This window comes from Megascapheus bottae, chromosome 12, assembly GCF_031878675.1.
Source record: "Megascapheus bottae isolate mThoBot1 chromosome 12, mThoBot2.hap1, whole genome shotgun sequence".
Classification (NCBI taxonomy): domain Eukaryota; kingdom Metazoa; phylum Chordata; class Mammalia; order Rodentia; family Geomyidae; genus Megascapheus; species Megascapheus bottae.
The window spans coordinates 42,658,802-42,673,045 of NC_143520.1; the positions used below are offsets into that span (position 1 = coordinate 42,658,802).

Below are 14,244 nucleotides of genomic sequence, written 5' to 3' on the forward strand. Positions count from 1 at the left end.
ATTTAATAAAAATAAAAGCAAGTGAGCTAGTTATCTAATCATATGATCATGTGATTTCAAATAATGTTTTTGAAAACTTTATATATATTTTAAATTTTATTTTATTGTTCGGCTGATTTACAGAGGGATTACAATTCCACTCATCAGGTAGCAGCTACATTACTACTTGAGCATTGTTACCCCTTCCCACGTTTTTCTCCCATTTTCCTTCCCCTGCCCCCTCCCACTTGTCTTATTTTCCCCTTACCTTCCCATTTCCGAACATACGAATAAAGATATATACAATATACCAAGCACCAAAGTCAGATATAGTAACAACATGAGATAAACTTTAAGGAGAAAAGAAGAAAAAAGAAAAGAACAACATTCACAAAGATAAACCTCTTGTTTCCATATCCTGAAGTTCATTTCGCTTCGTCGCATCCTATATAAACATATATACACAGCTTTTGAGCTATTTTGATCCCCTGTTAGGAGAGGCCTAGGCATATATTTGAAGCCCATATTTGAAGCATTAGTCAGAAGGACCATAACCTTGAAGCCAACTTGAGCTACTTAGTGAGATTCTGTCTCAAAGCTACAACTCCTAACCAAAATAATTCAAAAGAAAATTTTTAAAGAAAGAAAGATAAAAAAGAAAGCATTTGTGCAGAATACAAATGAAATAAAGATGATCCGACTATCATAAGCAAAGTTGGTACAGAAATGACAACTGAAATATTTCATCCATGCAAGGTTAATCTACAAATGATGTGTGCTAATGAATTTAAAGTAAAGACTTTAACTCAGCATTCAACCTTTATTGGGCTATAATCAACAAGGCAAAAGAAGCTCTGTATAACACTGGTACAAAAATGACCAGTCATTTAAAATATTTATGGAATCCATCATGGAGGAAGTGAACTAAGAAAAGGAAGAAATTCCTCTGGAGAGTGTAAAAGAATGTTTCAAGATCTTATGGTGTCCACTGCACCCTGGGAATGGTTCACTAACCACATGCTTCTGTTTGTCCAGGGAGAAGTTGGCTGTGGCTCGACTTCAGCGGGAAGTTGCCCAAAGAACAAGAGAGGGGGCCATGGTAAGTTCCTGTTTGGTCTTTGCCTTTTCTGAACCTCTTGTCATTGAAAGTCATTCTGCTTCAGTATAGATATATAAGCTCTAAAATACATTTGTAAATAATGTGTTTAGAATGCAGTTTAGATAGCTCTGCCATTTGTGGCCAAGAAAATAGAGATTAATTGAAAATACAAACTGTTTGGGCTTTGGAAAAAAATGTTCAGGTATTCAAAGGGTTATAGACTTTATTTCAGTAAGGAATACTGGATACGTACCCTTCCAACTGTGAGTACAGAGTCCATAAATGAGCAAGTTTAGTTATGAAGAGGGATAATGTGTGCCTCTCTGTTCCTAGAATTTAAATAAGTAGAAAGGACACCATGTTTTCTTATGCAACTGTATTCTATTCCTTTTCTTCTCACCATTCACTTATTGCAGGATATATATTTCCTTCCTTTTTCAGCCTGCGCCATTTATGAAACTGCTATTGCATTGTGTTTTGAGACATACTAAAAATCAATACAGTTGTTTTGGACCACAGTGACTTCATTTTATAGACTAGTCTTTGCCAAAGTATCTCCCTATGTGGCACTGAAACATTGGAGCTGACTGTAGGTGCCCAAGGAGTGTGTGTGTGTGTGTGTGTGTGTGTGTGTGTGTGTGTGTGAATCAACTGCCCTGCCACTGCTGGGAAGAAAATATAACACCAGACTCACTGCCTTTTTATGACAAAACAGTGACACATGCACAGTTTTTCAGCAGAAGAATTCGTCCTTCTTGAAAAGAAAGGTGACACATTTTCATCCCCTGAAGGCTGCTTTCATTTGATTTCATGAGTTAAGTGACAATCCATCTATTGGAAAGAGTAAGGTGTTAGTAAAAATAAGCTAGACTTGTTCTTTTCTCAGCAGAGAACATAAAGGGCTCAAGTCAGAGGTTGAATGCAGAGTAGAGTCTGTAAGATACACAGGCCTGTGAATTTGCTACCATTGTATTTGTTTTCCTAGCAATAGGAATACAGAAAAAAGAACAAAAAACAACTTGAATGTTCAAACAACTGAAGCAACCACTCACAAAGGTCTTTGAACAATGGAGTGGAAAGAAGTCAGAGAGACTAAAGGTCTAGAAAATGGTGAATTGAACCTTCCTGAAAGGCTCCTCTTTGCATTTGGAAATGTGGATACCTCTGTCCTCGTGTACACTTCAGTTTCCTTTCACCCATTTCATCAACTGGGCTGTAACTGACTGGGAAGGAGTGACTTAGCTCTACTAGGTCTCAGTTTTCTCATTTTCCAAAGGAGGAGGTTGGAATTCATGATTCCACTGGCTTAGTGGATCATGCAAACATGAATGTTTGCCCATGTAAACTTTTTATGATGCGTAACTTTTTCTGGTAATAGCAAAATGCTATTATGGCTCATAAGAAAAACTACAAGCTTTTGCAGGTCTTAAAAAACATATTCATTCCGACTCTGACCTTGGGCTTGAGTTTAAATGATCTTAGACAGTTGACTAATCTTTTGCAAAGTCAGCCTTTCCCCCTTTTAAAACATAATAAGTATACTTGTTCAAGACAGATAATGCTCCCAAAACACAAACATAACACGAATCTAATTACACTTAAAATGATGATAAAAACGTTAATCAGTGTTAACTCCAGTGTTAGTGATGACTCTTAATGCTCACACATTTTTTTAATGACTTGGCAGATATTTATTAAGCACCTACTTACTATTGTGTGCCTGACACTTTTTTAAGCACTGTGGAAACATCAATGAAAAGTAGGTAAAATTCTGAGAGTTGTAGTCTAGTGTCTGAGGAAACAGACATTCAGTGAAATTAAATGTGAGATGGTAGAAAATAAAAGATGAGATGAGATGGCTTAAGGAGATCATTTTACCAGTCTTGGGCTTGAGCTCAGGGCCTGAGCAGTCCTTGGGCTTTCTCAAGGCTAGAGCTCTACCACTTGAGCCCCAGCACCACTTCCAGCTTTTTCTATGCAGGTGATACCAAGGAATTGAATCCGGGTCTTTGTGCATGCTAGGCAAGCACTCTACCGCTAGGCCAAGCTCCCAGCCCCGAGGTGTTGGGGTCCTTTTCCTATGTTTAGGACGGGGGTAAGATGGCAATGGAGCCCACGAATAATTCCAGGAACACAGACTCCAGAGACCAGACTCTCCATACAGATCTAACTTTATTTTAGAAAACATGCTTGCTAAATACAGATTGAGCAGTGGCCACCATGTCAGCAAATAGGGACCTCCCTGCATGCGACTGTCAGCCTATGGTGTCCTGAGACAAGCCCTGCTCTCCTGGAGTATCCAGGACTACTGCAGGCTGGAGGGGCCAGGCACCCTCTGACTCCTGACTGCTTGTGTAACTGAGTGTGTAAGTGCTGAAGCACAGGTAGCAAGGAGGAGGGGCTCCCACACCACTAGCTAGGAGTCCCCACACTGAGGTACATAATTTTAAAAGAATGTGCATATTGGTAAACCCCTGAAGCAGATTTGAGCAAAACTTGAAGGAGGTAGAGTTCAGGGAATGACAGGGATATTCATGTTAGGAAAGGAGCTGACTGAATTCCATTTCAATGCCATGGCAAGGAGAAACTTTCCTAGAGAAGAATTTAAGAGAGAGAGAAGTGCTGGAGAAACAAGATGTTGAGGGTTTTCTCTGATTCCTGATCTCAGTGATAGGAACCAATGAAAAATTTAAGAGTGTGACAATGATGTGATCTGGATGAATTCTATTTATTTTGCTATGATTCTTCCATTCCCTCATTTATCACATCTCAGTTCCTTGGAGATATTGTAAATCTTTTTTTCATATATTTTTATTGCAATTAATAGAAGGGTTACATGATATTTGCCAGATAGAAGGTGCATTAATTCACAGACATTGAGATACATTTTTCAATACATTTTTTACTCCTTTCTCTATTTTGTCACTCTCCTTCTTTCACAGTCAAATTCTGCTGAGATTTCTACTTAATTATATATGTCAGCTTTACTACTCCTAAAAATGCATTGATTTCTGAAATCTGGTTCTTTCAGTATCTGACATGTCTTAATTAGGCAATTCTATTACTCCTTTTGAATCTATTCCTAGCTGTTGCAATTTTTCCCCTTAAAATTTCTTTTCTTCACCTTTACAAAAACTTAACATTTTTTCTTACAGAATTTCTGTTACATACATAGAAATGCAAAGCAATTTTTTATGATTAGATCATTCTTAATATCTACTACTGACAGGTCTCTGTGTTTAACTACATATAAGGAAGGACTGTAGAAGAAATTTCTGTAAAAACATCTTGAAAAATTATATAATTAAATTAAAGCAGATACTCATTATTAGAAATTATTTTTTTAAAAAAACCTACTATAATCTGTCTTTAACACAGAGTTTGCTCTTCATAAACTTTGGTTTCATGTAGTCAATCTCTTTACTTAAAAACAAAGAACCCATACATTTAGACCAATACCAACTATACCAAAATTATTTTAAATAATTTGGGTGTAAATGTAGATTTTCTAAAACATTTTAGAGTGGTCGACTTATCATTTGATTTTTCTGAACATTTTTACCACCTTATATTATCAAGGTATTATAGTGAAAACTAGAAGACAAATGCTGATAAGTTACTATCAATGAAACTCCAGATTTTAGTAGGATTTTACCAGTTTTCTTGGTTGTGTTCCCATTTGTGGCCTGGGCTCCAGTGTAGGATTCTACAGTGATTCCTTGTTAATGGCTCACTGGACACTTGTGTGGAATTAGAAGAGGAGTCTGGAATTAAGGTAGGTGTGGCTTCAAATGTAGCTCCAACACAAGTCAGTTACATATTCTTGGATACTTTGCCAGTCTGCCTGTTCTGCTTTTTGTCCCAGTAAGTCAGGTCTCTATTTTAGGAAGCTTTCATTTCATTTGATATTTTTTATTTGTTCTCTTAATTCATTCAGGAAACAATCTAATCATTGTTTCTCGCTTACCATTCATTATTTTCCTTTGAGAAGATTATTTGAGTTTGTGCTTGCTCTGTGTACTCCAGGACACATATCACGGGCATGTGGGCTATGTGATCTATTCTGTCTTTAAGAGTTCAGTGTCCCTGCAGTACTGGTGCTTGGGAGGCAAATGCAGAAGTGTAATGAATTCAAGGCCAGCCTAGCTAAAAAATGACACTATCTCTAAAACAAGACAAAAGACTTCACTGGCCAGCTTCCTGTCCCACCTCCAAGCTATAAAGGTACTTGTGCTTATTATCTTGTTTCACATGCAAATTCTTGGTGGGAATGTTTTGTTATGAGGTATGCATCAGAAATTTTTTATTGGTAATTTTCCAACACCATATATTGAACAATGTACATTTTATTATCAACCTTATCTTTCACATCAGTTTAGGTAATGATAGATTCCCTTATCCTTTGCCAGTGAAAGTGCTATTTATGTAACAAACTAGCCCCAGAAAAGGAAAATGAGGGGTTTCCCAACTCACTTTAAAAAGTAAACTTTTTATTACAGAAACTTTTCAAGTACAGTATTGAGTATACAAATATGCCACAATCCCAGTTTCTCCTTACATTAATGTAGTCTATTTGTTACAGTTAATTAACCAGTAAGAACCATTATTGTTGATAAACTCCATATTCATTTAGAATTTTACAGTTTTTATATCCCTTTTTCTGTTCCAGAGTTCAGTCAGGATATAGGTTATATTTTTGCCATGTCTCTTTAAGTTTCTCTTAGGTTTGACAACTTCTCAAACTCTTTTCATCACCTTGGCAGTTTATAGAACATACTAGTTATCGTTTGTTTGCTTTGTGTTTGTTTCATTGGGATTTGTGTGAGGTTATGCTAATGATCACACTTGGGTATATTTTGAGGAGGTAGACTACAATTTCAAGTTCCATTTTTGTCACATACGAAGGGTTTATACTGTCAACATGGTGTTTCTTTGAGGAAATGTTTGTCAGATGGGCCCACTGTAAAAACCTTCTTTCTCATATTTTCTATTGTATTCTCTCTCTCCCTCCCTCCCTCCTTCTCCCTCCCTCCCTCCCTCTCCCCCCCCTCTCTCTCTCTCTCTCTCTCTCTCTCTCTCTCTCTCTCTCTCTCTTTTGTATTCTCTTTGGAAGCTACAGTTAGCTCACACTTTGGAATGGGAAGTTATGTTCTACACGCTGAAGGCTGTAAGATCTCTATAAATTATTTTGCATTCTTCATGGCACATTTATCTTCTTTGTCTTCTTGAGTTTATTTCTTTAATCATTTATGCCTTCATGAATATATTGATATTTACTGTCTGCTTTGTGTTATAAGCCAGTACTAATCCCCCTGTTCCTCCCGCCTGGTCATTCAGGGGGCTTAAACTCTGGGCTTTGCCCTGTCCCTGAGCAGTTCAGCTCAAGGCTACCACCCTATCCTTGAGCCATAGATCCACTTCCAGTTTTCTAGTGGTTAATTAGAGATGAGTCTTATGTTCTTTAGTGCCCAGTCTGGCTTTAAATCCCAATCTTTGGATCTCAGCCTGCTGAGTAGTTACAATTACAGGCATCAGCCACAGCACCTGGCTAATTTTTTTTTTCCTGAAAGCATTCTATATTTATATGTTCCCTCTGACTCCACCTATCCCTCTGATGTGCTCACATCAGTGTTAGTCACTTTTCTATCCTTTTAGCATTTTCTTCCTATAATTACAAGGTATCTGGGCTCATCTTTTATGTTTCTTGCCCTTGTCTTTGAATCAGGCACTTCTCCAAGGAAATCTGTCTCTGTATAACAGGTATTAAAAGGACCAAAGTATTTGCAAGGTATTTGGACAAGAGTTATTTGCATCCCAGTTCTGAGTGCTGAGAACCATCTCATAAAGTGTATTGAAACCAATATTTATCCTGAGAATGAAATGAAAAATCTATTAATATGAATGACAAAAATAGAAGATTCAGAGACAAAACAAAAAATCAATACACACAGTGAAACATTTGATAAAGTGCAATGCTAGTTCATGGTATTTAAAATTACAAAAGCATACTATATAGCCAGAAATGAAGAGATTTTTTTTAAGTTGATAAAGGATATTGAGTGAAAAAAACTCAGTGTGTTTTGTATGGATTAATGAAATGGTGTAGGCTTTCTTTTTGCTATCTATAACTAGGTTTTGTAACCTCCCCTACTACTTCTAGTCATTGCTGGTCTTAGTTAGCACAGTAAGATGATAAATAAGTAGCATAAAGGTTGGCGAGAAACATTTTTTGGTATATACAAAAACTTGTCTAAATAGAAAATTCTTGGCAAATAAGGCACTTTTAGAAGTGCACTGGATGTTAAATGAATACATAAAAATTAGTAACATTCCCAGGGATCAATCATCAAGCCCTACAAAGTATATTTTAAAAAGACAATAGTTAAAGTACTCTAGCATGACATGTAGGAATAATCCACAAAAGTGTATGAGTTACTGCATTACAGAGTTTAAAAAGAAGTAAGAATCAGCAGAGAATTATGTGATATTGTTGGCAGGAAAGATTCAGCCCTAGAAACCAAGCAAAATGATAGATCCATTCAGTCTAACTAGAGTCAGACTCCCAGCTTGATTTTTCACTGCTTTTAACAAATCAATACAGATGTAAATATGGAAAACTACAGGTTTAAGTAAATATGATAAGTAAGGTTTAATGGGATAAAATAAACAATATGATAAATAATGTTTATCATGAACTAATAATAAAAGTAAACACTATGATAAAATTAATATAGTTTTAATATTATAAAATAAAATTTAATTAAATATTTCAAACAAGAATAAGCTGGCTGCGGTGACTCATGCCTGTAATCCTAGCTGAAATCTAGGAGGATCTAGGAGGAGGCTGAGATCTGAGGATCAAGGTTCAAAGCCATCCCAGGAACAACAAAAGGACCGGAGACTCTTATCTTTAATTAACCTCTAGAAAATGGGAAGTGGGTCTTGGCTTGAAAGTAGGGTGGTAATCTTGAGCAGATGACCTCAGGAACAGTATCCAGGCTGAGTTCAAGCCCCATGACCTACACAAAAAAATTGAATAATAGGACATTGCATTTTCTGTGTAATAACATTTATCTGAAATCTAAAGCTATTAAATCAGTGTGAATTTAGAGCAAAGATACCTAAATAAATATTAGAACAGAATGGAGAGCTGTAAAATGGACATCTATATTTATATATATATATGATTATAATGAATTACAAATGAATGAGAAAAAATTTTAGAATACCATAATGGCCATTTATACAATAAATGATATTATCAATGATGAAAATGGAATTTGGGATGAATAAAAACCTTAACAACTTAGCAACTCAGAAAGCTGAGACCTGAGGATCCCGGTTCAAAGGCAGCTGCTTTAGGAAAGTCTATGAGACTTTTATTTACAATTATTCACCAGAACACCAGAAGTGGAGCTGTGACTCAGAATCGTAGAATAGTAGTCTTGAGCATAAAAGCTTAGCACCCAGGCCATGAGTTCAAGCCCCATGACTAACAAAAAACAAAACAAAAGCTTATGTTGGACATCAGTGGTACTTTGCTTATAATTTTGCTACACAGAAACTTGAGATTTAAGAATCAAAGTTCAAAGCCACTGGAGCCGAAAAACCCCTGAGACTCATATCTCCAATTAACTAACAAAGTGTTGGAATGGATGATTCAGAAGTTGATACTTTTTATTATCCTTAAAAAAAACAACTGTAGAAGTTCAAGTGTGTAAAGTGAAGTGCACATGTGTTAATTGGATGATTTTAGATTTGTTTGTGAGACTAAGGCATAGAATATTTATATTAGCACCCAAAGTTCCCCTTGCACATTTGGTTAGCCACATTCCGGAATTCCATTTAAGTAATCATTGGTGCACTTAAAGTAATTCATATACTTCAGCTCTGAGTGCTATTGGATTCCATGTAGTTTTGTCACTGTTTGTTCTCTGAGTCTGTTGTGTTCTGCTTCCACACAAAGTCCTTAAGAATCATCCGTGTTTAGTGTGTTTAAGAGATGACCAGTAGCTCATTGTGTGAATATATAAGCAATTTATTTTCCTTTTGACACATGTGTGATATCTACTCTTGACCATTAAAAAACAAAGTCGCTGTGAAATTTTGTACAATTCTTTTTTGGAGGTATTTGTCCCTTAATAGTAGATAAGTGACTTGTCAATATTTTCTTTCATTCTATCGTTTTACTTTTTAATGTTGATGATGTTCAAAAGGCTATTAAAAAAAAAAAACAGTTACACAAAGGAGTTATGAATGTCACTGTTTAAGCCCTAATTTTTTTCTTTCTTTTTTCTTCTTTTTTTTTTCTTTTTTTTTTTGTGGAGCTTCAGCTCAAGGCTACCATCCTACCCCTGGGTCTGGACACTGTCCCTGAGCTCTACAGCTCTAGGCTACCGTCCTACCTTTGAGCCAAGCCTCACTTTCCATTTTCTAGAGGTTAATTGGAGATAACAGTCTCAAGTCCTTTTGTGCCTGGGCTGGCTTTGAATCTTCATCCTCAGATCTCAGCCTCCTGACTAGCAAGGATTACAGGTCTGAGCCACCACACCCAAATTCAAACCCTAATTTTTGTTTTTTTCATATATTTTTTATTGTAATTAATAGAAGGGTTACATGATATTTGCCAGATAGATGGTGCATTAATTCCCATACATTGATAGCCTTTCACATGTCTTGGTCACCATTTCCCTCCCCCCACCTCCACCCCTTATCTTGTTTTCCCCTGTTCCCTATCCAATTTCAAATAACCAAATACAAATATATCCGATATATCAGGTAACAAAGTGAGATACTGTAACAATATGAGATAACCAAGGGACAGCAAAAGAGATGAGTTTTTCTTTTTTATGTCACTTTTACTTTGGGTATTTTATTTAAAAAGGCTTTGTCTAACACAAGAATGACAGATTTTTTTGTAAGACTTTCAAGATTTTTATTTCTTACCAGTAAGGCCCAGTTGCATGTAGTTTGAGAATGGGGTCCAACTTGGTTCTATTATCCATTTGTTCTAGCACCATATTTTTTTTTTCAAATGTCATTTCCCTCATTAGATTATGTTGACAACCTGTTGAAAAATCTGTTGCTGTGAATACAAAGATTAGTTTCCATAGGATTCATTCTCTATATAGCATATGTCTCTCCTGGGCTATTAGTCCACTGTCTTGATATTTGTAACCATCAAATAAGAGAAGTATTAAGAAACTATTTTAAAGTTGAAAAGTGTGCTTCTTCTACCTATTTTTCTTTTTGACTTTTTTCCCCTTTCTATTCTAATCCTTTTGCATTTCCATGTAAATTTTGGCATCTATTTTGCAAAACAAATGGAAGTTTTATAGGAATTGCATTCAGTTAATCTAATTAGTTTTTGTTGGCTCTTAGGTTTCATATGAAAGAACTCATATTCTTTTATGCCTTAATTTTTCACACAACGTAATGCAGTTGAAACTTACTCATGCTGTTTTATGTATTAGTAGTTGATTTCCTTATCTTGAGGATTAGTATTTCATTATATGTATTCTTTGTTTATTTTCTTTTTGACCTACATTTGAGTACTTTCTGGTTTCTAGCTATTAGGAATTGAGCTGAGATAAACTTTCCTGTACAAATCATTATCATGGGTATATTTAGTTACTCTTTGATAAATATCTAACTGTAATGTTATTTGAGCTTACAGTAAGAATTTATTTAACTTCAAAAGAAATAGCAATTACATTCTCTAAACCTGCTCTGTTTTATGTTTTAACAAACAATGAATGGGAGATTTCCTTTGACTGACTGTTGGCCAACAGTTGATATTGTCAGTATTTTAGCCATTACAGTTTACTTTGTGCTTTACTTTTCATTTCTTTGGTGATAAAGATGTCAAATACTTTCCATGTATCATCTTGTGTATTTTTTTAATCAGTAAAACATTTCTGTCTGTCTTTTAAAAGGGGATTTCTTTTTTTTTTTTTTTTTGCCAGTCGTGGGCTTGAGCTCAGGGCCTGAGCACTGTCCTTGGATTTTTCTCAAGGCTAGAGCTCTACCACTTGAGCCTCAGCACCACTTCCGGCTTTTTTCTATGTATGTGGTACCGAGGAATCGAACCCGGGTCTTCATGCATGCTAGGCAAGCACTTTAACCACTAGGCCAAACTCCTGGCCAAAAAGGAATTTCTTTTGTATTGAGAGTTATGAATTCTTTATGTTTTCACTGTAAGTCTCTTGTCAAATAGGTAGATAATCTGATAGATAGATAGATAGATAGATAGATAGATAGATAGATAGATAGCTCTATATCTATCTATATATTTTGCAAATTTTTTCTTTGGTGTTCCTCTTCATTATAAATAATGGTGACATTTAATGACTGGGAATATTTTAGTATCTGAATTCTGTTCATTCATCTTTTACAATTACTAGATTCTGTATTTTCAGAATCCTTCCCATATTATATTTAAAAGATTTTATTTTTTTGTTTTCCTTTTATCACCTTTCTAGTTTGGGGTTTTATGTTCAGGTCTATGATAAATTGGGCTTAATTTTTGCTTATGATATGTTAGGTGTTAAATTTCACATTTGCACATTTGTATCCATTTTAAAAAATGAACTTCCTTTGAATCACTTTGATGCCTTTGTTGGAAAGCATTTACATAAGCATAAAGGAGTCTATTTTGTACAGAAGTTGAAATATGTTCTTTATATCTATTTTTATCCTTTGTAAATACTATGTTATTCATGATAGTGATTTTGTAATAAAATTTAAAATAAGTCATTTATCAGTCTTTGAACTTCATTATTTTCTTAGGTATTTTCACTGTTCTAAGTTCCTTTCATTTCCAGGTTAATATTATATGTCATGTTCCTAAAAATGGTACTTAAAAATTGCATTGAATCTGGGGCTGGGAGTTTGGCCTAATGGTAGAATGCTTGCCTAGCATTCACGAAGACCCCGGTTTGATTCCTCAGTACCCCATACATAGAAAAAAAAAAGCCAGAAACGGTGCTGAAGCTCAAGTGCTAGCGCTCTAGGCTTGAGAAAGTCCAAGGACAGTGCTCAGACCTTGAGTCAAGCCCAGGTCTGGCAAAAAAAGAATAGCATTGAATCTTTAGATCAGTATGAACAGCAGTGACTCTTTCAATCCTCAGTCATCAGGTAAACCTGTACTTAATTGTATTTCCCTTAAATTGTATTTTATACTTCTAGAACTGTTAGACATCCTTTTGGACAACTTATTTATCAAAGTAACTCCAGTTATTTCCTGTTCTTTGCTAATGAAATAAAATTCCAAAAAAAAAAAAAACAACCAAACAAACAAACAAAAAAAACCACATTCACTCTCCAGGGGCCAGTTTGTGACTTTGACCCACATCTTCTTAGCTTTGTTTCCACAGCCTCTATCTGCTCTTTGAACCAGAACAAGCTCACTCTGACTGTCTGTCTGTCTGTCTGTCTGTCTGTCTGTCTATATCTATCATCTATCTTTGGTTCACTGCAGAGCCATAGCACTGCTCCTTGACTTTTCTTTCTCCATGTGATCTGACGTACATTTTAGTCTCTGTAGAGCCTTCCTCCTGATCCTCCATCTATAACATGTAGCTCCATTTTTTTCCTTCCCTCTGTTCATCTTATGCATGGATACCTGCTCATGAACCCCATCAAGCAGAGGAGATAGAGAGGCAAACATAGCAAGAGTTTGCCTCTCACCCTTGTCATCTTGACTGCTTTAGAACAGAAGAGGTCCTCACATGGACTTTTGGTTGCCTGCCATTTGAGCACCATCCTCTGTCACCATCATTATCCAATTGCTGTGACTAAGGAGATAGAAATGGACAAAGTTCCTTTTTTTGTCAGTCCTGGGCCTGAGCACTGTCCTTGGACTTTCTCAACGCTAGAGCTCTACCACTTGAGCTTCAGCACCATTTCTGAATTTTTCTATGTGTGTGGTACAGAGGAATCGAACACTGGTCTTAGTGCATGCTAGGCAAGCACTGTACCACTAGGCCAAGTCCTGGCCCCCAAAGTCCCTTCTTGTATATCTTTCTGTTCCTTTAGAGATCCCATCCCCACTCCTTGGGTTGAGAACTAGTTCACTACAGAACTGGCTGTTCCCACTTGATGGGTGCTTCTGAATGTTGATTTATTTCTGAGACCAGGCCAAGTGATAGCAGAGAGGGGAACATGATGGGTGAACTCACTGCTCATTTATGGGCTCTTAATTCTGAACCCCTTCTCAAATATTCCCATTCCCATTTGCTTTTCAGAGTTCATTGGTAGCTGTCAATGCATTGTCCAGGATTTATGTTTGTGGCCTATAGGACAGACTAACTAGAGTGGACTTGTTCCACCTTAGTGGAAACCTCAAGAGAATTGTAGGCCAGAATCAGGACCTTGCCTGCATCACTGTAGCAGCATTTGAGCCCTGTGAGGCCCTGGAGTTTCTTTTTATTCTATTTCTGGTTGTGGGAAACATGTGAGCCCCATATGCTCTACTTTACAAGTCCAACTGATAGCCCTTGGAGATATTTTTTTCCAGTCCTAGGGCTTGAACTCAGGCTCTGTCCATGAGTCTTTCTGTGCTAGCAATCTACCATTAGAGCCACAGCAAGTCATCCAGCCTTTTCTGAGTAGTTTGTTGGAGATAAAAGTCTCACATACTTTCTTGCCTAGGCTGGCTTAGAACCATAGTCCTCAGAACTTAGACTCCTGAGTAGCTAGGATTACAGGCGTGAACCAATGGTGCCCAACTGATCTAATAGCTTTTTATGTTTTCAATCTCAGCATGTCTTCATTTTTACCCAACTGGTCACTCATGTTATCATGGCTTTAGTTATACAGGTGCAGTTCTGAACAAGTAAGGACACAGCTTTGAGCACATAATCAATCCTTCAAAATTAACCTTCAGGTCTTGGTGTCTGGAGTATATGGTTGGAAAAGCAAGGGCTTAAGTAAACTTGAGAAACTCAGCATCTTATATACATGCATTGGTAATTTACTGTAAATGCCTTGAGACATCTTGTTGAATAGATAGGTGTCTAACTTCACTTACCTAGGGCCAATTTAGAAGTCATAAAATATGATGTTTCTTACCTATAACTATTAGCAATCAGAGTCTGTTATCTGTCAATACTCTAGCTGCAGGATGGCTCCTAGCAAGTGTAAGGCCCTGAAACCAAACCCCAGGA

General features: G+C 36.5%; 1 protein-coding gene across 3 annotated transcripts in view; it reads left to right on the forward strand.

Annotated features, from left to right (window-relative positions):
* The window catches only part of Nckap5 (NCK associated protein 5), an 864,637-nt gene that overhangs the window by 351,621 nt on the left and 498,772 nt on the right, over positions 1-14,244 (forward strand). For all 3 annotated transcript variants that reach the window (XM_090342913.1, XM_090342914.1, XM_090342915.1), the window contains one exon: positions 1,015-1,078. In XM_090342913.1, the coding sequence (XP_090199039.1) occupies positions 1,015-1,078 (64 nt within the window). The remainder of the gene's footprint in view (positions 1-1,014; positions 1,079-14,244) is intronic.